This window comes from Armigeres subalbatus, chromosome 3 (assembly GCF_024139115.2).
Source record: "Armigeres subalbatus isolate Guangzhou_Male chromosome 3, GZ_Asu_2, whole genome shotgun sequence".
Taxonomy (NCBI): Eukaryota; Metazoa; Arthropoda; class Insecta; order Diptera; family Culicidae; genus Armigeres; species Armigeres subalbatus.
The window spans coordinates 25,773,492-25,799,485 of record NC_085141.1 but is presented as its reverse complement, the minus strand read 5'-3'; the positions used below and the strand labels follow the sequence as shown (position 1 = coordinate 25,799,485).

Genomic DNA, 25,994 nt, shown 5'->3' with positions numbered 1-25,994 from the left:
CGATCAGAGCATCGGTTAGGCCCAAAGGGATAAGGATTCGGATTGCTTCGAAGTTTACGAAGGACGAAGAAGGTGATGATGTGCTCGATTGCAATCCCTCCTGAATCAAGGCAAGCTGGTGCTTTATGAACGTGACATCCATCAGCAGCAGTGCCCTCACAGCGTCCGCTTGCTCATTGTAGATTTCAAGCGGAAGACTCAACACCACTGATTGGTTGTTGGGAGTTCCCTCCAGCACTTTCTTGTCGATCTCTGGAATAAAGCAGTGATCTGTCATTATACGGAATTTATCCTGCCACAAACTTCACCAAGCTAACTAACTTCTTCAGAATGAAAACTATAATTATTATACCAAACGCTGTTTATTGATGCATCGAACTTTTTTTTGTGCCGCGAAGCAAATTCGGGACTAATTTGCGATTTAGGCGTAGCTTATTTTGTAAACAAACATTGGAAAGCGAATTCCTGCTAAAACAAGCATTTCCCGGGAAAACCACGATATGTATCAAACAAAATAAGCTTTCCTCTATCAGGTAAGGGAATTAGTTAAAGCACTTGCATTCTTCGGAACCTATGAAACAATGTTTGTTTACAAAATAGGCTACGCCCAAATCGCAAATTGGTCTCGAATGAACAACAAAGTGAAATGGAAATTTGAAGTTGTCATTCTCTATTTTTCTTTATCGATTTTTTTGTTACACTGGTACAAAAATAACAATATATTTTGATAAATTTATTTTAATTAAATTGAAGCATTTTTAATCCAGCTTTTTACGCTACAGTGCCATAATTCTTTGAATTAACACTCTTGACACTTAACGATTGGATCTTAGCAAGCTTTGACCCGTTTGTATTTTATGAAAACATTAAAATGTCATAATTTTGCAATCCAAGAATTTGTCTGCAATATGGTTTAACATTCCTATCAGTTACTTAATACAGTCGACTTTCCACATCTCGATGTTTTATATCTCTATATCTCTCCCTATGTCGATGGTTTCCTCAGTACCTTCAATCTACATACATTTGGGCTTTCTACATCTCCAGTGGCGCCGGGATTGGGTGGGACAGGTAGGACATGTCGCATGTCCTACGCATGAATTTTCCTGGGTGTGACAGTCAAAGCATTGTCCTACCCATGATTTTGGTAAGAACATATGAAGTCATTGGATGGCAAGAAGTTATGTATTAGCAGAAGATGATTTTAAAGTTAATCAGAGTCCAAACAATAATCATAGATGTTTTTGGGATCCTAAAGCAATAGACTACTGATTGTTGTTTAGGACTTCAGGAGCTTTAGAATCCCTAAAGCGTTCAAAGATGTCTATGTTTTACACAAATGAAATTGAAGTTGTTGAAATCTGCAAATGCGATTATTTAAATATTTTAGAAGTTATGATAAAGCACGATTGAAAGGATTATTCAAAGCGCTCGGAAAAAATCTTCTTCTAACCTCAAAAAGTCTATTGAAATGAAGACCGCTATTGAAGGGTTCTGAGCTCAGAAAACAGATTCTTCGAGACGAGTCTGAAAAGTATCGTTAATCTATATACATAAAAATTAATTTCTGTCTGGCTGAAACTTATAGGCTCCGAAACTACTGAACTGATCGGCGTGAAAATTTCTATGTAGATGTTTTGGAGCCGGGAAATGATCTTAAGATGGTTCGAGATCCCTTCCCCCCTTTGGAAAGGAGGGCTTCCATACAAATGGAACACTAATTTCTACATAACTCGAGAACTAATCAGCGAATAAGTCAGTTTTAAGCGAAATGAAGTTCGCCGGGTCTGCTAGTAAAGAATAAAAAAAAGATTCTTTGACAATCATGCGAGTTTTTGGTAGTTTGCTTTGGATCGCTAAATCCTGGAGGTAAAATAGAATTCTAGCAGTTGGAAAAAATTGATTGAAACCACTGATTTTTTTTTTAATTTCTGTGACCGATGACTTCTTCTGGAAGCTTGTAAATACATTCGATAATCAATAATGGAAACGCAAGATTTCTCCTAGAATCGAGGAAATTTTACCAAATTATATGAATATTCAGGCCGCTAGAACTTTTCAAGTTCTGATTATTTTTAGAATTGCTTATATTGCAAGCATAACTTTTCCATTTCGAAATGGATTTCATATCAACATGGTACAGTTAAGGCAGTGGAGGACGGACGATGGAAGCCAACCAGCCCCCACGTTGAGGGAAGTCAAGGATGCCATTCAACGCCAAGACCAATAAAGCATCTGATAAAGATGGTATCGGTGCTGAGCTCATCAAGATGGGGTCGGAAAAGCTGGTCACTTGCCTGCACAAACTAATAGTCAGAATCTGGGAAACCGAACAGCTACCGGAGGAGTGGAAGGAAGGGGTTATATGCCCCATCTACAAGAAAGGCGACAAACTGGAGTGTGAGAACTTTCGAGCGATCACCATCCTTAATGCCGCCTACAAAGTGATATCCCAGATCATCTTCCGTCATCTGTCACCATTAGTGAACGAGTTCGTGGGAAGTTATCAAGCCGGCTTCGTTGACGGCCGCTCGACAACGGACCAGATCTTTACTGTACGGCAAATCCTTCAAAAATGCCGTGAATATCAGGTCCCAACGCACCATCTGTTCGTTGATTTCAAGGCGGCATACGACAGTATAGACCGCGTAGAGCTATGGAAAATTATGGACGAGAACAGCTTCTCTGCGAAGCTTACCAGACTGATCAAAGCAACGGTGGATGGTGTGCAAAACTGTGTGAAGATTTCGGGCGAACACTTCAGTTCGTTCGAATCGCGCCGGGGACTAAGACAAGGTGATGGACTTTCGTGCCTGTTATTCAACATTGCGCTAGAAGGAATCATGCGGAGAGCCGGGTGTAACAGCCGGGGTACGATTTTCAACAGATCCAGTCAATTTATTTGCTTCGCGGATGACATGGACATTGTCGGCCGAACATTTGCAAAGGTGGCAGAACTGTACACCCGCCTGAAACGTGAAGCAACAAAAGTTGGACTGGTGGTGAATGCGTCAAAGACAAAGTACATGCTTGTGGGTGGAACCGAGCGCGACAAGGCCTGCCTGGGAAGCAGTGTTACGATAGACGGGGATACCTTCGAGGTGGTCGAGGAATTCGTCTACCTCGGATCCTTGCTAACGGCTGATAACAATGTTAGGCTCCAAAAGAAACTGCGGTCATAAAAGATTCGCCACCGCACCAAATGTGTCATGTACAAGACGCTAATAAGACCGGTAGTCCTCTACGGACATGAAACATGGACAATGCTTGAGGAGGACTGGCAAGCACTCGGAGTATTCGAGAGACTGATGCTTGAGACCATTTTTGGCGGTGTACAATAAGACGGTGTGGCGACGAAGGATGAACCACGAGCTCACCCAGCTCTACGGCGAACCAAGTATCCAGAAGGTAGCTAAAGCCGGAAGGGTACGTTGCAAGAATGCCGGATGGCAACCCTGCAAAGATGGTGTTTGCTTACGATCCGGCAGGTACGAGACGGCGTGGAGCGCAGCGAGCGAGTTGGGCAGACCAGGTGCAAAACGACTTGGCGAGCGTGGGGCGTATTCGAGGATGGAGAGATGCGGCCTCGAACCGTGTATTGTGCGTCATATTGTTGATTCAGTGTTATCTGTTTGGATTTAGACTAAATAAAAGAATGAATGAATGGTACACTTATGCTTTCAGCGACAATATAGGTAACATTTTCATCGATTTCTCAATACCAGAACCGTTGCCCAAATCGGAGACATGATCGGTAATCTAGCGGCGATCGTTTCTGCCTATGAGCAGGAGATCATGGGTTCGATCACATGCTCGGCCTTTCCTATTCTGTATGCCTTAGTTCTTTCTGTGTTTCACGTTCTACCAAAACGATTCCTACCGTTACAGCTTTCACACTAACAGTTCCATAACCTCCCGTGGCACCGATGGGAGGGCGTAGAGTTCTCTGCTCCTTTCTTAAGTATAGGTGTCCCAACTAATCATTCTTTTCCCTCCAGCATTCACAAGAACGGGGCCAGGACAGATCTCGACTGTTGAAGAGTGCCTTGCTTCCAGTGATCAGTCCAAAATTATTATTTGTGTTAACGGATGTAAGTGACACAATAGTCTTGTAACGCCTGCGAATCGCTTAATGCTACTGTTTCCTAAATTGGCATTTCCTATGTGTCCTACCCACGACTCGGAACGTGGATGCGCGATAACCTCCCTATCTCGATATCTCTCTATCTCGATGGGTTCTGATCATATTTTGGTTAGAATTCACTCTCCTTATGTCGATATGGTTAAATTTGTAGGCTACTAGCACATCAACAATAACAAACACATCAACAACAGGAAACGACATTAAATGTTTTGAAAATTTTGTTTTGTTGTTGTTTTCCATAGCAACGAGCTTTTTTGAATCTAGTACCCATTCCAATTTTACTTTCATTCCTCGATCTCTCCCTATCTTGATGGTCCTTTCAATATCGAGATGTGGAAAGGCGACTGTATTTGATTTATTAAATTAATTTCTAAATTCTACTTTTAGGGATCCACACAACGACATTAGTCTTTGGTGGCATGCGCTTATTAGTGGAAATAGGTGGAAATACTCTAACCGCATTATTATGCACAATGACTAACAGATGGCACCGGTGTAGATATTGTAAGCAAGTTGACTCTAGTTGACCTAACTTGTATGCAATTGATTTGATACACGCTCATTCTTATCTACTTACTAGTAAATGAAACACTACTCACTGTCGCATAAATATGAGACATTTTGGAAATTGAGTAATATTGTTTTAAGCAATGAAATGATCATTAAATTGATATAAGCTTTTGATTTGCCCTTGGTTATCAATCAGAAATGCGGACCACGAAACTTCCTTTTCAGCAATTTGTGGTTGGCAAAACTAATATTAATTCGGTGATGTTTACTGAATTTTGTTCGAGTATATGTATTAGTTATTAAGCATTTTGTTTTTCTTGTGTACATGGCACAAAAATTTTGTTGACCTGAGAGCAGGGATGCCAGATTTGAAGACATGTCTTCAATTTGAAGACATTTGAAACTCTGTGAAGACATTCATTTCATGAAGACATTTTGAAGACTTTTCAAAATATTTGAAGACTTACCTTCTTATTTAAAGATATGTACTTGAAGACAATCAATAAGCCAGCGAATAGAAAATATAATTTGATGACTAACTTATAAATTTTGTGACTTCTATATGCAGATCATATAAATATTTCAAAAGTTATACATAATAGACTAATGTTTCATAAAATTTCAAACGTAAAAACACATTTACACTAGATGGTTGATAAGGTTGACATCTGCAACACATTTTAGTTATGTGCTGGTTGAAAAACTTCCGATGGCAGCATTCGTTTAAATTTTCGTTGGTAGCGGTGCCGTTTTCGACGCGTCTGCTAAAAAGATGTTTCGATCATTGTATCAGAACGCAATGACCGATCTAATTTATTTCAAATGGCAAAAAAGAATTTTACTATGAGTTGTTGGGCTAGAACCATTTTTTTTAAATTTATTTATAATTCATCTGATCTTTTCGGTATTCCCAGAATAACCGTCGAGAAAAAGAATAAATTTTGAAGAACTCGATGATTTTTCCGTGGATTTAAAAAAAAATTAATGAAAATTCGTTTTAAAAAATTAATTCGTGTAAAATAAGGAGAATTGGGTTTCAAAGCCCTACCTCGTTTATGATTGCAAACGATAGTCAGGAATACTTGAACCAAAGTTATAAAAATTCTGGTGAAAGTCTAAATCAGTAAAAATAATATTTTTTATTTAAGACATATTAAGGCAAATTTTGGGCTGTGCAACATTTCAGAACGAACGAACCATCAGCCCAAAACGTCAGGCCCATATTTCAACTGTCAAAGGTTGAGTCAAGTGCCCTGCGGTGTTTTGATAGTGCGTTTGAATCATATTATTCCGTACGTCAAACAAGACCGAAAATGTCGAGGAAGCATTTTTCAACTATTTTTAAATTTCAAATTAAACTATGTTCCTTTCGATTTTTGAGGCAAGTGGAAAACTGACGCGTTCAGGATGATTAACTTCGACGTTCTTTGAAAGAAATTGAATATCGATTCTTTATTTTGGGGCCCAAAAAATCGTGTAAAATAAAGAGAATTCCCCATTAATAGTCCGAGGAATTTCTCATAAAATTTCAAGAGAATTGAAATTGGAAATTCTTTTCAAATTATTTTGAAAATTTATAATAATGTCAGTATTGGCAATAAAGGAATTCCCCAAAAATTTAAACGAGAAATTCATCTTAATTTTCACAAAATTATTTCTAAGTTCTTGCAGGAAAATCATCTGAACTCCTACAAAGAATTCATCCACAATAAATTAGTCTAAATTGGTCTGTCTTTCTGTCTCTCAGTTCTGTCTGGAAGTTAAGGGATGTCTCTTCTTTTTACGAAAATTTTCACAGGAAATTATTTTCATTTTCTCAGAAAATTTTCTTTAGTTTCCATAGAAAATTCTTACGAATGTCGACAAGAAATTGAAATTGTTCTGGAGTTAAATGGATGTTTCTCAGAATAGCCATCGTAAATTATTTTTATTTGTTCAGGAGAACATTCTGAAAATAAAATTAAAGGAATTTCCTAAAAAAAACTGCCAGAATTTTTATTAAAGACTCAGTAGAAAGTTCAGGGTAAACTCGTTACAGTCCCTTGTTGAATTCTTCCTTGAATTCCTTTGATATTTTCCAAGAAATATTTTGGGCACTCTTCCAGTATTTTAACTGGGAATCCCTCTAAGAATTTCGCCAGTAAATACATGTCTGGTATTCTCTCTGAAATTTCCCATAAAATTCCTCCAGGAATTCGTGCAGCAATTTCTTTGGAGATTTTTCAGAAAATTTCTCCAGTTTCCTTTGGAAGTACCTCTAGCAGCTTCTCCATAAGTTCGTCCAGAAATTTCTCCGTTAGATCCTCCAAGAATTCCGTCGGAAATTCCTCCAGTCGCTCCCTCAGAAATTCCTCAGTTTGTTTCTTTCACGACTTCCTCCAGCAGATCTTCCAGGAATTGCTCACGAAGCTCCTGCAGGCATTCGTTCGAAAATTCCTCTAAGAATCCTTCCGGAAGTTTCTCCAGGAATTCCTCTTGATGATGCTCCGAGAATGTTGCCGAAAGATTCTCCAATAATACCTCTTGAACTATACTCTGGAGTTTCTCTGATATTTCCTCCAGTAATTCTTTCGGAAATTCCTGTGCAATATTCCTGAGCAATACCTCAGGAAGTTCCTCCAGAAAGTTATCCAGAAGTTTCTTCAGACATTTCTTCAGAAACCCTTTCAGTAATTGCTCAGGAAAATCCTTCCGGAAGTCCTCAGGAAAATCCTCCAGGAATTCTTAATCCTTCATTAATTCTTCCAGAAAATCCCTGTAATTATCCTGTAATTCCTCCGGAAGTTCCATTAGCATTTCAGCATCCGGAAGTTCTTTCAGAAATTTATCTGAAAGTTCCTTCAGAAAATGCTTTGGATGTTCCAATCCTATGGAAGTTTCTTCAGGTATTTCACGGTGAATTTTTCCGAATCCCTACAGGCAATTCTTCAAAAATAAATTCAGAAGAATTCCACAAGGAATTTCAGTTAGAAAAAACCGTTGGAATTATATTTAAAGACTCATTAGAAAATCCAAGGGAAAGTCATTTCCCTTACTCATGAAGATTTAAAAGAATATTCTCTTGAATTCTAACAATTTGAGTGTGTAAAAATAAACGATACATAAAACAAGGAGATGATTGAAATTACAAATCTATTGGATTTTGAAATTTTTTCACTGATATCATAATTTTGATATTGAAGACATTTGAAGACATTTTTACTCAACTGCGAAGACATTTGAAAATATCCCCTGGCATCCCTGCCTGCGAGAAAATCGAAAGAGAGAGAGATATGGATTTCAAATTTGTTTGTAAACAAATACTGTTGTGATAACACGCAATCAGATTCATCGTTTTTCCGATTGTGTTCCCTTGCAAGACCCCTCGATAGTATCAAAATGGGAACCGATGATGACAACTGGTCGATGCAGTGCTGTGAGCTGGATGATCTGATTCCCTCACCGGAAGATCTGGAAAGCGCTTACGTCGCGCTGGAAAACGGAACCTACCCACTGGAACTGATCTGGAAATGTCCCGGCCGGCGTCCACCTTCACCGGTTCAGAAAGACGAACCCAAAGTGGCAGAACCGGTGGAAAAGGATACGTGAGTCCCCGGCCGTTCTATTAATCATCGACAGTGTAATGAGATTTTATTTTTATTTTCTAGTCCAACCAAAAACAAAGAGTTCGACTTCATGGACGATGCGGCATTGCCTCAGATGCGAGTACGCGCCCAGAACACCGGTCCGAAGGGGTCGGCCAAGAAGAAGACGACAAATTTCGCGGGCGTTTTGGATCAGATGAAGAAACATGGACGTTTAGCGCCGCTGAAGGAAGGTGGAGCCGTGCCAGCGGCTGCAAGCACGGGCGGAACAGCTTCCACCGGAGGTGCCAGCGGTGGAGCGGGAAGTAATAGTAATTAGTATTATTTATAAGTTAACTGTCAAGCTTAAAGTAAACCGAAATTAAATCTTTCTTTTAAATTTAACAGGATTTTTTAAATATATTTTTGATTTGAATACATGTGTTTTTAAAACTTTCTTTGGTTTGATTCCAATGCGGAGATGAGCCATGAGAAATACTATCCAAATAGCTACGAAATTCAAGTTTCAGATTTCATACGAAACAATCAAAAGGAATGTGATAAATATATTGAATTTAAAGAAAATTCACTGCACGCAGTTATGAAAGTATGGCTGCCAAGGTGGCTGCACTATTATTTGAAAATGTAACAGTGTAACACTATTATTATTAAAATGTAAAATGTAGGGTACAATGCCCAATAGTGGACCCCCTAGTAGCGAAATTTTACTCTTCCTGACATAAGGAGTGGAAATTTTCAAAATATTAATTTTGCGTGATATCTAATATCAAACTCTGCATCTCTTCTTCACGATACATACATAAAACACTCAAATACTCGGCGTTATTCGTTGAAATTAACATTTCAAAGTCTGACTGAATTCGCCCTATAGTAGACCCGCCGCGGGTCCATAATAGGAAATTGCTTCCCTATAGTCGACACTTCATTAAACTTTTATGTTCCATTTCGGGACGTTCTTCTTTCTTATTATGGACCCCCAAAATATTCCTATAATGGACTTTTTTATAGAATTGAAAAAATCATCTAATTTTACTTTCCATAGCATTTCAAATTCATGTAATCAAATCATAGAACTGTGAGGTAGGTTCTCCCGAAGGAATTTCATAGCAAAATATTTACATTGTGCTGTAATAATGCAAAAATGACTGGAGGGTCCACTATTGGTTGGGGGTCCACTATTGGGCACTTTACCCTAATTGAACACAGAGGCCCTTCTTAGCCTAGCGGTAAGATGGCTATGAAGCAATGCTGAGGGTGGTTGGGTTCGATTCCCGGTGCCGGTCTAAACAATTTTCGTTTTGGAAATTGTCTCGACTTCCCTGGGCATAAAAGTATCATCGTGTTAGCCTCATGATATACGAATGCAAAAATGGTAACCTGGTTTAGAAACTTCGCGGTTAATAACTGTGGAAGTGCTGAATAAACAATAAGCAACGAAGCGGAATTGTCCCAGTGGGGGATACGCTAAAGAAGAAGAAGAAGAAAAATTGTACAAGGAATTGTCTCATTAAGGACACTCTCCCTAGAATCCATATTTGATAGAACTCGCGTTTTCAAGGGCACAACTCGATACGAAGTAACGGTCAACTGTCATTTTTATCATTTCACGCATGCTGCGACGCAGCAAAGCTGAAATAATAAAAATGACAATTGTGCGTTGCTTCCGTATTGAGTGTGCCCTTGAAATCGCGAGCAATTTAAATTTGGATTTCCTAAGGAGTGTCCTTAAATGGGTTATGTTTCTGAACCAAAAAAATAGAAGCATATAACAAATAGCCGTTGAATGTTTGATAAAATGTTGAATAAAATGTTGCCAATGCAAAATGGATCATCTTTCGACAAACAAAACTCTGTGATATTACCATTTGCCTTCGATGACGTCAGATGCAACCTGCTTTAAATGAAAATAGTCCTTTTCCAATTCCAATCGTATAAACTTGTATTTACAACACCTAGGGCTCAGATATTTGCTAATTCAGTTAGTATTACATTTGCAACCAATAGTGGCTCACTTTTACTTATTATGCTTACTAGTTAATTTGATTACTTCGAATAAAAATAGTCGCATAGATTTGGCACGTCCCGTTATTGATTTATATCGTACTTATTATTATAGAGGATTTTTATTTGCTTCATTATATGTATTTTTTAACAAGCGTTGGCTCAAACATTTCGCTCCGTATCAATTAGTTAATTCAACAATCTACCGCTCCTACAGCGAATCGAACTCCCACAACCTTTTAACCTCCTTTGGTAAATGCTAGTCAATCACTTCGTTCGGTCGTGGGCCTGCAGCCGTCGACGCCGCTGAAGCCGCCATTTTGCTCGTAATGCTCGACGTGATGTTCATCAACGGTCCAATCAGCTCGATCGGCAGTGGGAACACGATGGTTGAATTCTTCTCGCCTGCAATGCTGCTCAAGGTCTGCAGATAACGCAGCTGCAACGCCGCCGGACTCTCGCACATGATGTCGGAGGCTTCCTTCAGGGCGCGGGATGACTTCATTTCTCCCTCGGCGGCAATCACCTTGGCACGGGCTTCACGAGCGGCTTCCGCTTCCGCCGCCATCGAACGCTGCAGCGAATCCGGCAGGGAGACGTCCTTACTGTAATGAGATTTTGAATTAGATTGTGACCACTCTGTTGGTAAACAAGAGGACTTACATTTCAACACGTTCAACCTGTACACCCCACGGATCGGTGGCCTCGTCCAGAGTGACCTGCATCGAGTGCGAGATGGCTTCCCTCTCAGTCAACAGCTCCGAGAGATTGCGTGTGCCGAGAACGTTACGCAGCGTGGTGGCTGCAAGCAGCCGAGTGGAGTGGCTGTAGTTGGCAACTTGAACGACAGCATTCAGTGGGTCACGGATCCGGTAGTAGACGACGGCGTCGACAGATACGGTTACGGAGTCACGTGTCAGAACTTCTTGTGGAGGCACATCGAATGACACGGTACGCAAATCTACCTTGCAGTAGTTGTCGATGCATGGAAGAACAAAGAACACACCTGGGCCACGGGCGCCGCCGGATCTACAATTGAATTAGGACGTAAATATAACAATTGATTATCATATATTCATATGGTTCGTAAGTACCTTAGACGACCGAGTCGGAAGATGACTGCTCGTTCGTACTCCTGGACGACCTTGAAGCAGAGGAAAATGGATATCGGCAGTGTCAAGACCATCAAAATGGTCGAGCAGACCGTGGCCAGCACTTCTACACATCCTATCGAATCGGCTTCAGCTATAAGAGAAACCGAAAAAGATTTAAACAATTAGTGCTGCTAATAATAACCCGAAAGGCTTTGATAAGTTGTGCTGAGAGAATTAAGTAAGTTTAGTATAGCAATGAACCAATATAATATCATCAAAGAAAAAACGGATAGAAAACATGTATTTAGGCTTCTAACTATTTTCGATTACATGACTCTTTGTACTAATGTAATATAAATTGTACCAAGTTTAGAGAGTTCGTCAATCAACAGTATCCCCTTGTAGGATATAATAAATATATTCAAAGATCTACAAGGGCTGCTACAATACATACGAGCTGAGAACAGTGATGTTCGATATTTAGAAGAGCTTGATCGGGTGGTAACCAATCAATCAAATAATGTGCAGGTGATCGATCAAGGATCGGTTTTGCAAATCAGACTTGCGACTTGCTTCATGAAGGTGAATATTGTATGATCTATCATCAACAACGGAGCGTGGGCTATGGATGTTGATAAGATCCGTAGCCCACGCTCCGAAAGGTTGTTGATGATAGATCATAAAATGTGAAAGTCTCCTAAATAAAGACATAAGAAAAAAAATCATAAGATATTCACCTTTATGAAGCAAGTCGGCCCGAGTTTTAATCGTCGCAAGATGAATCAGACTGGACCGTATTTTAGCTGATTGGAACCGGTGAACGGTTTTACCGAGTACCGGTTCAAGGGTCAATTTTGGGAAATAATCAAATCCTATCATGCGGCATTTCTCGGAGCACTGGGTGGACACCTTTACGTAAACGCAGGTGAGCCTTTTAGCTCCGATGGGCGTAAACAGCTATCTCGACCAAGTGGGATGAGTGCCAAATGGCTGATTAACTATCGCAAAATAACGAAAGATTGACTGCAAGTTGATACAGTAATATCCCGATTTTATCACCCCCCTAGTGAATTTTGGGGTGATAAAACAGGGTATGTGACAAAATTGGAAAAAAATTATTTCCAATTTTTTTATTCATTCCACAACTATGAATCATTTTATGCCTTGGAAAGGCCAAATGCGGAAACGGTACCCGTTATTTCTTGTCGAAATTGCTTACAGAATATTTCCCAGGTACTCAGAAGCCGTTCGTAATAAACTACAGGCGGTAAAAGTTATTTCATGAAAATCAATGTTGTTTGTGGTATTATTTACGAAAATAAAAAGAATGGCAAAATTTTTTGAGGTGACAAAATCGGGTCGAAAACGTGATAAAATCGGGACGTGATAAAATCGGGTCAAAAACGTGATGAAATCGGGGGTAGACAAAATCGGGGAGTGACAAAATCGGGTCAGTACTGTATTTCAGAACCTAAGCGCAAATTGCTAGATTCAAAGCGTTTTATTTAAATACTTGAAGTAAAATCAATAGATATTAGGAAAAGATTAAAAACAAATTAAAAATTTGGAAATTTGAAAATTTAAAAATTTAAAAATTTAAAAATTTAAAAATTTAAAAATTTAAAAATTTAAAAATTTAAAAATTTAAAAATTTAAAAATTTAAAAATTTAAAAATTTAAAAATTTAAAAATTTAAAAATTTAAAAATTTAAAAATTTAAAATTTAAAAAATTTTAAAATTTAGAAATTGAAAAATTTAAAAATTTAAAAATTTAAAAATTTAAAAATTTAAAAATTTAAAAATTTAAAAATTTAAAAATTTAAAAATTTAAAAATTTAAAAATTTAAAAATTCTAAAGTTTAAAAATTTGAAAATTTAAAATTTAAAATTTTAAAAGTTAAAAAATTTAATAATTTAAAGCTTTAAAAATTTAAAAATTTCAAAATTTAAAAATTAAAAAATTTGAAAATTTAAAAATTTAAAAATTTAAAAATTTAAAAATTTAAAAATTTAAAAATTAAAAAATTAAAAAATTTAAAAATTCTTAAGTTTAAAAATTTGAAAATTAAAAATTTAAAAATTTTAAAGTTAAAAAATTTAAAAATTTAAAGCTTTAAAAATTTAAAAATTTAAAAATTTAAAAATTAAAAAATTTGAAAATTTAAAAATTTAAAAATTTAAAAATTAAAAAATTTAAAAATTAAAAAATTTAAAAATTAAAAAATTTAAAAATTAAAAAATTTAAAAATTTAAAAATTTAAAAATTTAAAAATTTAAAAATTTAAAAATTTAAAAATTTAAAAATTTAAAAATTTAAAAATTAAAAAAAAATTTAAAATAAAGAAAATAAAAAAAAAGAATTTCAAAATTCAAAAAATTAAAAACTTAGAATTTAAAATTTTAAAATTTTTAAAAGTTGAAGTTTTTTAAATTAAGAATTCAATAATTTACAAATTTAAAAATTTAAATTTCAAATGTTTAAATAATTAAAAAAATTATAATTGAAATATTCAAAAATTTGCCACTGGAAAGAAAAATTGGAGGAAATTTTAGAGGAACTCCTGGAGGAATTTCCGGAGCAACTCATTGAAAAATTTCAGGAAGAATTTCTGGAGGAATCTCCGATTAACTTTCCTTGAGAAATTCGTGGGAAAATTCCTTGAAAAAATAACGAAGGAACTCCTGGAGGTATTTTCTGAGGATCTCTTGTAGATACTCTTGGAGAAAGTTTTAGAAGAACTGCTGAAGGAGTTTCTAGATTAACTCCTGGAGTACTTTCCATACGAACTTTTGAAGGATTTTCTGTAAAAGCTCGTGAAGAAGTTTCTTAAGGAATCTATGATAGCATTATCAGATAAACACTAGGAGAAACTTCCTGAAGAACTCTCTAAGGAATTTCTGGGGGAAATCTTGGAGAAATTTCCGGGGGAAATCCTGGAGGAATTTCCGTAGGAACTCTGGAGGTACTTGAATATACTAGGTACCTTGAAGAATTTGTGAAGGAATTCCTGGAGAAATTTCTAAAGGAACTCCTGAAGGAAATTCCGTAGGAAATCTTGCAGGCATTTCCGGAGGAACTCTTGAAAGAACTCCTGGCGGATAATTTGAAGGAACTCCTAGAATAATTTGCAGAGAAATTCCTGGAGGAATTTCTGGATAAATTTTTGTAGGATCTTTTGAAGGAATTTCTGGAGCAACTCCTGAAGAACTTACTAGCAAACTAGAACGAGAATAGGACTATTCAAAGGATCTCCCAGAGGAATTTTTAGAAGAATTCCTGGTGGATTTCTGAGAGAATTCCTGGTGAATGCTTTGGGAGAATTTCTGAAAGTTTTTCTGTTAAAACTCCTGGAGGAGTTCCCGGAGAAACTCGAGAAGCAATATCGGAAGGAATTTCTGGTGGAACTCCTGGCGGGCTTTCCTTAGGAACTCCTGGCGACGTTTCCGTAGGAGTTCCTAGGAAATTTTCGATGGAACTACTGGAGAATTTTTTTGCGAAGGAACTCCTGAAGAAATTTCTAAAAGAACACCCTTAGAAAATCCCAAACTCTTGAAGGCATTTTTGGTTGAATAGTTGGAAGAATTTCTGAAGGAACTCCCAGAGGGTAGATCGAAAGAACTCCAGGAGGATTTATATAAAATATTTTGGAAGATCTTTTGGAGAATCTTCTGGAGGAACTCCTGAAAAATTTCCCAGCGGAACTTCTGGAGCAATTTCCGAAGAAACTCCTAGAGGAATTTCCAGTAGAATAGGATAATTCGAAGAAGGAATATTCAGAGCAATTCCTTGTAAAAGTTTTGGGTGAATTTATGAATATTTTTTTCGAGTAACTCTTGGCGGAGTTTCCGGAAAAGCTCGTGGAGCAATTTCAGGAGGAACTTTTGGTGGAACTCCTGGCGGGCTTTTCTTAGGAACACCTGGATACATTTCAGGAAGAATTTTCAAAGAAACTCCTGGAGGAATTTTCGGAGAAATCTTTGGAGAAATTTTCGAAGGAATTTTTGAAAGAACTCTTGGAGAAATTTCTGGATAAACTCATAGTAATTAAGAACTCCTGAAGGAATTTCTGAAGGAACTCATGAAGGAAATTTGGTAGGAACTATCGAAGGCTATTTCGGAAGAATTTTTGGATGAATTTCCAAAGAACTCCTAGATGATAAATCGAAATAACTCCTAAAGCAATTTTCAAATGGATTCCTGGAGAATTTTTTGGATGAATTTCTGGAGGAACTACTGGAGAACTTCTCAGAGCATCACCTGAAGGAATTTCAGGAAGGAGTTTTGGAGAAATTTCCTGGTTTAAAATCGTGGAGAAATTTCAGAAAGGATTTTAAGGAGGAATTTCCAAAGGAACTTTTAGTGGAATTTCTAGAGGAATTTCCGAGGAAAATCCTGGAGGAGTTACTGGTGGATCTTACGGAGGTATTTTCGAAGCAGTTTTTGAAGTAATTTCCGGAGGAATTCCTGAAGCAATTTCCGGAGTCATTTCCAGTGGAATTCCTGAAAGATTTTCCGAAGAAACTCTTGGAGTAATATTCGGAGGAACTTTCGATGGAACTTCTAGAGAAATTTTCGAAAGAATTTTCCAAGGAACTAGTGGAGGAATTTCTGAAAAAACTCTTTGAAAAATTTCTGAATGAACTCCTGAAGGAACTAGGAACCAGGAACCCTAAAAATTTCATTCCCATCATTGCATTTTGAAATCATGAAGTTTGAGGTGTCGCATGACATGTTTTGACTTCAAATTGTAAATGGCCACCTTTTCCGAGGACAACTGACCCCAACGGAATCTGGAATAATTCTGGAACCGTACTGTGGACAGCCTCGAAACTAGTATAAATCGAAAATTGGGATCCATCCGGATGGAATGCAACATGTTGCGAAAGAATGAATCGCCTGCTTTGAGCGTGCTTACAGCGGCACACTAGGAGTTAACATTCTGAAATCAGTATGGCGAAAGGCATCTAAGGTTCGATTTCTCAAAATTAAGCACTTTAATCGAAAAAATATTTGGTAGACGTAGTAGCGGCCACCATCCCTCATAACCGGTACCAAATAGTTTTTCATGAAAAGTTCCTAATTTTGAGAAAACCAGCGTTAGATGTCTTTCGCCATACAAATTTCTGGCGGTTAACTCTTTCTGGCTATTTTGCGCATATACTATAGCGCCTGGATGTGGCTGCGGCGAGTAGAAAATCAGCCACTGCCAATAATTCATTGGTCAAGAAATGCTGTTTTTACAGCAGTTTAGATTCTTGAAAGCCCTTAAAAACAGACGTTGGGAACGGAAAGGTTAAAAGAAGTCCCGGAGGATAATTCGAAGGAACTCCTGGAGGAATTATTTGAGGATCTTTTGAAGTAATTTCTGAAGGAACTCGTGAAGAATTTCCTGAGCTACTCCTTGAGGAATTTCCGGTAGAATGGGATAATTCGTAGGATCTTTTGGAGGAATTCCTGGTGAATGTTTTGGGGTAATTTTTGGGGTGAATGTTTTGAAGGAATTTTTGATGATGATGGAAGAGTTTTCGGAGAAACTCTTGGTGCAATTTCGGGAAGATTTTCTGGTGGAACTCCTGGCAAGCTTTTCTTAGGAACTCCTGGAGACATTTCCGGAGGAATTCCTGTAAGAATTTTTGAAGAAATTATTGGAAGAATATTCGGGTAAAGTTCTGGAGACATTTTTTAGGAGCTTCTGGGGAACTCCGGAGAGCTCCCAAAGGATCACCTGGAGAAATTTCGGGAAGAACTCTTAGAGAATAGAAAATATTATAATCGTATAAAATACGGCAGACAATATTCACCATAAAATAGTGAAAACAATATCCAACAGAGAACCAGATAGGGGGCGGCGACTTCGTGGAAGGCCACGAACACGCTGGCTGCACGCGATGGAATCGGACTGGGGGACCTTGAACGTTCAGGGAAACTGGAGGTACATCGCCCAAGACCGACGATTATGGAGCTCTACAATACGCCAGGCATAGATGTATCGACGCTGTAGCCAACCAGGTATCCAGGTAGGTAATTGTTTTATTTTTGGAGTTATACGAGAAACTGAGCAAATTAGACCAAAACTGGTACACCTACCCCATTTGTATTTGAATTTTTTCACATTTTCGTATATTTATCGTTCAAAAAGGTCTCTTATATTTTAGTCTTCTTGTCCTCAGATACATTCAATCTATTCAAGAAGTATTCTATGTACTTGAAACAGTGACCCATTTTCACCCCCATTTGACTTATTTGACTTGACGACGTTATATTTACTTAATTTCATATTTTCATGTCGGCGTAGTTTTATTTAGGGAAATTACGGCTTCGGCAGGTTTTGTTCTATTATTGTCAGGGGGTTTAATATAGCTCATTCATTTATTCAGTTTACATCTGAATCAACAATTTGACGCCACAATACACGGTTCGAGGCCGCATATCTCCATCCACGCCCCACGCTGGCCAAGTCGTTTTGCATCTGGTCTGCCCATCTCGCTCACTGATCTCCACGCCGTCTCGTACCTGCCGGATTGGAAGCGAACACCATCTTTGCAGGGTTGCTGTCCGGCATTCTTGCAACATGTCCTGCCCATCGTACCCTTCCGGCTTTAGCTACCTTCTGGATACTGGGTTCGCCGTAAAGCTGGGCGAGCTCGTGGTTCATTCTTCGCCGCCACATGCCGTCTTCTTGCACACCGCCAAAGATGGTCCTAAGCACTCGTCTCTCGAATACTCCGAGTGCTCGCAAGTCCTCCTCGAGCATTGTCCATGTTTCATGTACGTAGGGGACAGCCGGTCTAATTATGCTGAAATTTAGCCTAAACATCCTTTGCATATCAAATAATATTGTGGCCGAATTCCATTAAAATGTGATCAACAAAACCACCTTGACAATAATAGAACAAAACCTGTCAAAGCCGTTATTTCCCCTATTTATTTTTCAAATATATTTTCATATTATCACGTTCCTATTTTATCAACTAGGGGGAATGACGGCTTTGGCAGGTTTTGTTCTATTATTGTCAGGGGGGTTTTTTATGACTGATTATGCTCAAATTTGGCCTAAACATTCTTTGCATATCAAATAATATTGTGGCCAAATTTCATAAAATTCGGTCGACAAAAACCCCCCTGCCAATAATAGAACAAAACCTGCCAAAGTCGTCTTTTCCCCTATCTTATTTCCATATTTTTATACTTTTATATTTCATATTTTTATATTTCATACTTTTATATTTTTTTTATCTTGTTTTCATAATTTTCATTTCTCAAAAATGCTGCATGAGAATTTTCCACGCCATCAAATATTTTTACCACGCCGATGGCTATTGAAGGAATGGTAATAATAAGTAGGGTGATGGGTTTCATATATTTTGTTTAAAGATCTGGTAATACCAATTTATATTAAAACTGGCGAGCATTCCACGAGACTATTCGTAAAAAAAATATCCCCAGGTACGCTTCTGAAGAAAGTCACAGAGAGATTTCAAAAAAGCTTCTTTGAAATTTTTGGCCTCCACAGAATTTTGTGAAGAAATTTAGAGGAACTGCTTCAAAAACTTCCGAAAAAATCTTGCAGGAATCTCCGAAGGAGTTGTCTGAGAGACTTCCAAACTAACTCCCTGAGAAACTTCCGAATGAAATCCTGGAGAAACTTCCGGAAGAATTTCTGGAGAAATTTCCGGAGGAACTTCCGGAAGAACTTCTGGGAAACCTCCGGTTGAAATTCTAGAGGAATTTCCGGAGAAACTCCTGAAAGAATGTCCAGAGGAGTTTATTTATATTGAGGGGCCCTCCTTAGCCGTGCGGTAAGATGCGCGGCTACAAAGCAAGACCATGCTGAGGGTGGCTGGGTTCGATTCCCGGTGCCGGTCTAGGCAATTTTCGGATTGGAAATTGTCTCGACTTCCCTGGGCATAAAAGTATCATCGTGTTAGCCTCATGATATACAAATGCAAAAATGGTAACCTGGCTTAGAAACCTCGCAGTTAATAACTGTGGAAGTGCTTAATGAACACTAAGCTGCGAGGCGGCTCTGTCCCAGTGTGGGGATGTAATGCCAATAAGAAGAAGAAGAAGTTTATTTATATTAATATTTCCAAAGAACTCGAAATGAAAATGAAAAAGATACGATGGAAAAACAACTTTTAAGGGTGATATGGAAATGCTAATATCATCTTCCAAACTTGGACGTACATGTTCATGATAGCATTAGAGGCGAAAGTATAGAATTGATAGTTCCGTTAGGATACGGCAGGCATGAAGAATGTTTTTATAGAAGTCGATTTGAAAGCGAGCGGAGGGCAATATTTGTGATGGCACATATCACACGACCTTCCTTCTGCCAAGCTCCCGTATGAAGGGGAGGGAAGAATATCAGTGTGGAAACTGATATATCTGGCAGCCACTTCGGTTTTATCTGTCAGCAAATTCCCTTGTTGCTCATTGCACATGACGGGGGATGGCGCTGTCTTTCTCCGCACGCCATTGACAGACTCATAAAACCTCCGCATATCGTTCTGCTCCATTTTTTCCTGCGCCTCACTAATAACTTGTTCTTCGTACTCTTTTTTCTTCCTGCGGTTGGTTCGTTTTTCGGCTGCTCTTGCTTCCTTGTACCGATCTCTGTTCGTTCGGGTACCCGACACCAACATTCGGCTTCTGGCAACGTTCTTCTCGTCTGTCACTCTCTGACACTCCACATCGAACCAACCCGTCCTGGGTCGCCTCTATTCTCCCCTCCCCTCCCCCTTCATACGGGAGCTTGGCAGAAGGAAGGTCGTGTGATATGTGCCATCTCAAATATTGCCCTCCGCTCGCTTTCAAATCGACTTCTATAAAAACATTCTTCATGCCTGCCGTATCCTAACGGAACTATCAATTCTATACTTTCGCCTCTAATGCTATCATGAACATGTACGTCCAAGTTTGGAAGATGATATTAGCATTTCCATATCATTGTAAATCGTTTAACTTCACGTAGAAGTAACACACACGAAATCATTAATTTAGTTAACTTTTAAGGGGTTGCCAGCAAAAGACGTAAAATATCTCCAAACGTAATCTCGCTTTTAGCGGGGTTAATCAGGACCTGAATACCTCGAAAGAAGCGCTTTAATTTACTGATAAAATGTGTCTCAAAAACATCATTACGATAAATTGTATAATAAAGGAACTTTAAAAAAACGCGATAAAAATGCGATTTTAGCCACTGTGTACCGTAGATTTTCAATCGGCGCACAGGTCTAATTTTCATATATTTATATTTTCATATTTTCTTATTTTCTTAGCATGCAAATATAAAAGTGACAAAGTAATTTTTATATTTTTTTAATATTTTCATAGTTCCATGTTTTATATTTTTGCTTTTCTATTACAACAAAGTTGTACCGAAGGTCTTTCATTTCACTCGAAAAACGAACTTTTTGTAGATAATTTTTATATTCATATGTTTATGTTTTATACTTGTATTAATTTTTATTATAGACTAGCAGACCCAACGAACTTCGTTTCGCCTAAAATTGATTTATTCTCTGATTATTTTGAAGAAATTGATGTTCATTTGTATGAGAGCCCCCCTGGAGGAGGGGTCTCTAACTATCTTAAGAACCTTCCCCGGCCCAAAAATCTCTGCATACAAATTTTCATGCCGATCGGTTCAGTAGTTTCGGAGTCTATAAGGTTCAGATTTCTATCATATTTTTATTTTTTTCATACTTTCTATCATTTTTGTATATTTTCAAATATCTATTTTTCCATATTTTCATACAAATTTGTGTTTTAAATTTACTATATATTTTATATATATTAAATATATTTTTTTATTGACACACGCTCTATATTGTCGAACAGAGCTCCCTATCATTTACCCAACCCACTAACACAAATTTCCTTACTGAGACATCTATGAAGATAGTATGGGTTCCGTGCATCTTCACTAGTAGATGTTGAGCTAACATTCCTTCCCTACCTTGATTGTAAGGACGTGGACAGGTATACAACTGCTTCTGTATAGGAAAAGGCATTAATCCCAAATACCGACTTACGACTTTATACAGAAGATTGCTCAATTGAACATTTTATATGCTATGCTATGCTGTGAACAAATCCCATCATGCGGCATATCAAACTACATGATTTCAAAAGTTATGGCATTTTATGGCAGTTTTGTACTTCCTGGTCCATATTTGAGCCGACTGGAAACCGTTAATATGGTGATGGAAATAAGCAAATCCCATCATGCATTTTTTTTTGTTTCATACAATTCGTATGGAAGTTAAAAACCCAGATTAATCCACCTAGCAGTGATGATGCCTTTCTCGTGCATTATAAAATATATTGAAAAAATCACATTAGAAAGGTCAAAAAAGCTCTTTGGGGGAATAGATCACATTTTTTCTATCATTTTTAATATTTTTGCCTTGCCACCATTCAAAAAAAAATTGTTCTTTGAATTTTCAAGGGGGACCTTTGGGGAAAAACAATGTTTTTTCAATAATTCCGAAAAGCAATGATCGGGCCCATTTCCAATAGCAAACAATTCCCCGTCGAATGCAACTTGTTGCGAGTAAATCGGATAATTCTAAGTTCTAAAAAGTGTGCCTACAAAATTTGTACACATACACACACATACACAAAAAAACAGACGTCACCTCAGTTTGTCGAGCTGAGTCGATCGGTATATAACACTATGGGTCTCCGGGCCTTCTATCAAGTTTTTTTAGCAATCATATAGCCTTTCGGTACAACTTTGTTGTACGAGAAAGGATAAATGCATAAGTTACAAATATGCGATCGTGCGGTAGTACAATGATTAGCGATAGTAAATACAATGATTAGCGCAACGGCGCGTTTTGAAAAATACATATGGATTAAAATTCGATATGTTTCCAACTTTCCTGATTCCCACGTAGTGTTTTTTCACCAATGTAATATTAAAGTTCAATAATACTACATAGTTGTATGTCATACATTGATTTTGCATCCCTTTGTGTAATAATTGTACAAGTACATTTGTGAAAATGAAACCAACAATTCACATAAATATAAATGAAAAAAAAAGCCGCATAATATGGAAATAAGGAGGTGTATGAAAACGTTATGTTCAAATCACCCATATGCCCAAACTACACCATCATTCCACCCAAACCAACCAAACCACCCAAACCAAAAAGCAGTTATCCTTAATGACACGCCTCTTCTTTCCTTCCAAAGCATGAAACAAAATGGCAGCAAACGTAACGAGCGCACGAGAAAGCATGTACGTAGGTATGCGATTTTTATTTCCAACGACGAAACTTTTACAGCTGTGTTGAGGCGAGCGGCTGAAGTCATCGGCTTCGGGTCTCTAGCGCGTGTGTGTTCGTCCATTAGTTTTCGTGTTCCACATTTGAAGCTTTGGAAAACTTTGCTTGAGAGGTTAGCATCATCAATAAAGCACGAAAGAAGCAACACAAACATTCATGCTGTCAGTTATATACACGGTGCGAAATTTATTCACCGCATGCCGAAAAGCTACACCCTTAATTTGTTTTACTCAATATTGTGCGGTTACTTGCTAAGTTTTTTTAAACTTTATTAAGTGTTATTTTAATCTCCAGATTATGTTCAACACCGTACTTGCTAAATGGACACGGTCGGTTGAAGTAACTGTTCCTTAAATAGTTCGTTAAAGTAGTCGCTAGATTATTCGCTGTTGGTTTGAGCGAGACAGAGTATATGTCAAAAAAATTAACCAGCAATCTGCGGTGTATTGTTCGAAATGAACGTTTATCAGCAATGGACTTTCTGCTGTACTAGAGATGTGGCATAATTTATCAAAAGGACCTAAGTAACATGTTTTCATGAATTAATTTGAGTACTGCAATCAACAGAACAACATGAAAGCTATTGCGATTCTTTTCTAAAATTAGCATACTGGCTCACCAGTTACGCGCCGGGTCCCATGCGCCGAGTTGTGCGCCATGCAAAAAGTAAATAAACCAATGTCAAATAGATGTGAGCTTTCGGTAAGCTTTTCCACATTCGCTTGTAAGGTATGTAGCATATTGTCGTCCCTTTACGAAAAGATATTTTAAGTGAAATTGTTCGAGGTTTAGTAGTTTTTGCTTTTCTTTCGCCTGTGTTGCGTTCGGGATATTGTTTAAGTGGATATTAGTAGTGCAATTATGTTTAATTTGTGATGTAATATTCTACACTTAAATTGAGTAAAGTACCATAATATGACACAATACCTTAGCGGCGTACAACTAAGCGAGGCAGAGGTGAATGAGCAAAATGCTATAATATCTCGAGAATCACAATATTGATTGCAGTATTCAAATTAATTCACGAAAAAAAATGTTACTTACGTCCTTTTGAAAAGTTAAGCGGGAAATGTAATAAAATGCGTAAAGCCAAAATAGAACTTTTGGGAACTTGCAAGTGTTCTGATTGTTTAAGTTGACTTTTGTAAATTTATTGGTCAATATTTAAGAAGTGCAGTAAAAAGAAAAGTGCATACTTAGTTTATTCAAATTTGATTCAGATTATCTTTTGAAAAGGGTCAAACTTGATTTTACTGATTTTTCAAATGGATATAATCGAAAAACGACCCTTCCTACAAAAAAGTGTTGTATGGGTGACTATCGCAAAATCAGTCAAACTTTCTAATAAAACTTTTGAAAAACTCAAAATTGAACCCTACACTAAAAAAATCGATTTAAAAATTAAAAGTCGATTTGCAAAAAACGCCCTTTTCGATTTGGACGAAATTTTGTCTCAAGATAGGTGATTATGTTCCTACCAACCGTCCATACATCGCAAGCTGGGCACTTTGAAGGGAAAATTTTTCTAACAAAAACTTTTTCTTGACGGAATTGATTTTTTCAGTGTCTTTAAGGGGTGGATTTAACATATGTATACATAATATACTCATATTAAGTATTCATGTAAAGTCAGGCAGAGTACAATGTTTTGGTCGTAACTGGTCGCAACTAAAGAAGCTAATAATGGAATATAATATTTTTTTTGAAGATATAAACCCCTTCTTAATATTACTCTTAATTTAAAAACAAACTATATTTAGTGGCTAAATTAGACAATGTATCTTAAAAATAGATTTGCTTGGGGTTCTATAACGATGGCTTTCATTGGTTTAATTTCAGATGAAAATACACTGAAAATAATTTCGACAAGAAAAAGTTTTTGTTAGAAAAACTTTTTTTCCTTAAGAGTGCCCAGCTTGCGATGTATGGACGGTTGGTAGGGAACATAATCACCTATCTTGAGACAAAATTTCATTTAAATAAAAAGGGCGTTTTTTCGCAAATCGACTTTAAAATTTTTAAACTGATTTTTTTAGTGTAGGGCTCAATTTGGATTGTTTCCGATATTTTTATTAGAAAGTTTGACTGATTTTGCGATGGTCACCGATACAACACTGTTTTGTGGGATGCGTCGTTTTTCTATTATATCCATTTGAAAATATTAGCAAAAAAATTTCAGCTCTTTTCAAAGGATAGTCTAGATTAAATTTGGAAAACATTTTTGTTTTCATTTCGGATCATCTGGTGATTTTTCATTTCTCATTTTTCATTTTTTACTTCTTACTTTTCACTCCTCACTTCGCACTTCTCACGTCTCAGTTTTCACTTCTCACTGCTCACATCGGCCCATAGGGAAAGAAATGGCAGAAATGACGCTTAACTTTTAAAAAGAACATATGTCACCTTTTTTTCATGAATTAATTTGTGTACTGCAATCAAAAGCTATCATATTAGTCTGTTGATCGCAATATTAAAATTCATTCATGAAAATATGTTTCTTAGGTCATTTTGAAAAATAAACGAGAATTTTCAGTGTATACATGAAATCTTAAAATAGGTACTTTTAACTCATTAATGGGTTTCTATGTTTCTTTGTGAAGTTTTTTCTTCCGTGTAAGCTGTGTATTCTATGCTGTCAGTGTGCCAGTTTCGAATAAATTGTGTCTTGGGAGAACATAACCTAGAAAATCGATAGCTTATTTGTTACGAAATAATGATGTCTCATAACTCTTTGAATATTTACTATTTTTAAGAGAAGTGCCATCATTATGAAACTCAATAGTGAACAAGAAGAAAACATTCCCCATCGAATGCAACTTGTTGTAGCAAAATCGATTCAGGTTTAGTACTAGAAAAATTGGCTAATGTTTCAATGTGCACACACATACGCACACACACACACACGGACACACACATGGACAGACAGACATTTGCTCAGTTTGTCGAGCTGAATCGAATGGTATATAATACTATGGGTCTACAAGCGCTCTATAAAAAGTACGTTTTGGGAGTGAAATGAAAGCCTTTCTGGTACAACTTTGTTGTACGAGAAAGGCAAAAAATCAGAAGGGTTGTGTACAAGAGACTAAGCGACTGTGTTGAAGAAATTTATTCTTGGAACAGCTTTCGAAATGAGAATCTTGAGAGAAAGATTCACTTGACTGCTACTGATGCCATCTATGCGAAATAATTTTTGCAGTGTCTCTCTCAGACGCGCTCTTGTGAAGCTTTATGTCGTCACTAAGCTATTAATTAGTTGGTTCTAATATTTTTACTGGGTAGGACAAGAATTGAAATTTTCAATAGTTTATCGTAAATAATCAAAAGGATTGCGCGGCCGGTAATAAAATTAATCAGTTCAG

At 37.2% G+C, this 25,994-nt stretch overlaps 2 protein-coding genes across 6 annotated transcripts in view; one reads left to right on the top strand and one right to left on the bottom strand.

The window, feature by feature from the left end:
• The first annotated feature begins 7,936 nt into the window (after positions 1-7,936).
• On the top strand, positions 7,937-8,641 carry LOC134219718 (uncharacterized). The gene is made up of 2 exons (XM_062698553.1): positions 7,937-8,238; positions 8,302-8,641. The coding sequence occupies exons 1-2, from the start codon at positions 8,033-8,035 to the stop codon at positions 8,555-8,557; spliced, it is 462 nt and encodes a 153-aa protein (XP_062554537.1). The 5' UTR covers positions 7,937-8,032; the 3' UTR covers positions 8,558-8,641.
• Positions 8,642-10,151: 1,510 nt separating this feature from the next.
• Positions 10,152-25,994, bottom strand: part of LOC134224399 (band 7 protein AGAP004871-like) — a 190,616-nt gene continuing 174,773 nt past the window's right edge. For all 5 annotated transcript variants that reach the window (XM_062703718.1, XM_062703720.1, XM_062703719.1 and 2 more), the window contains 3 exons: positions 11,334-11,484; positions 10,903-11,268; positions 10,152-10,844 (listed from right to left, as the gene is read on the bottom strand). In XM_062703718.1, the coding sequence (XP_062559702.1) occupies positions 10,499-10,844; positions 10,903-11,268; positions 11,334-11,484 (863 nt within the window). In that variant the 3' untranslated portion in view covers positions 10,152-10,498. The remainder of the gene's footprint in view (positions 10,845-10,902; positions 11,269-11,333; positions 11,485-25,994) is intronic.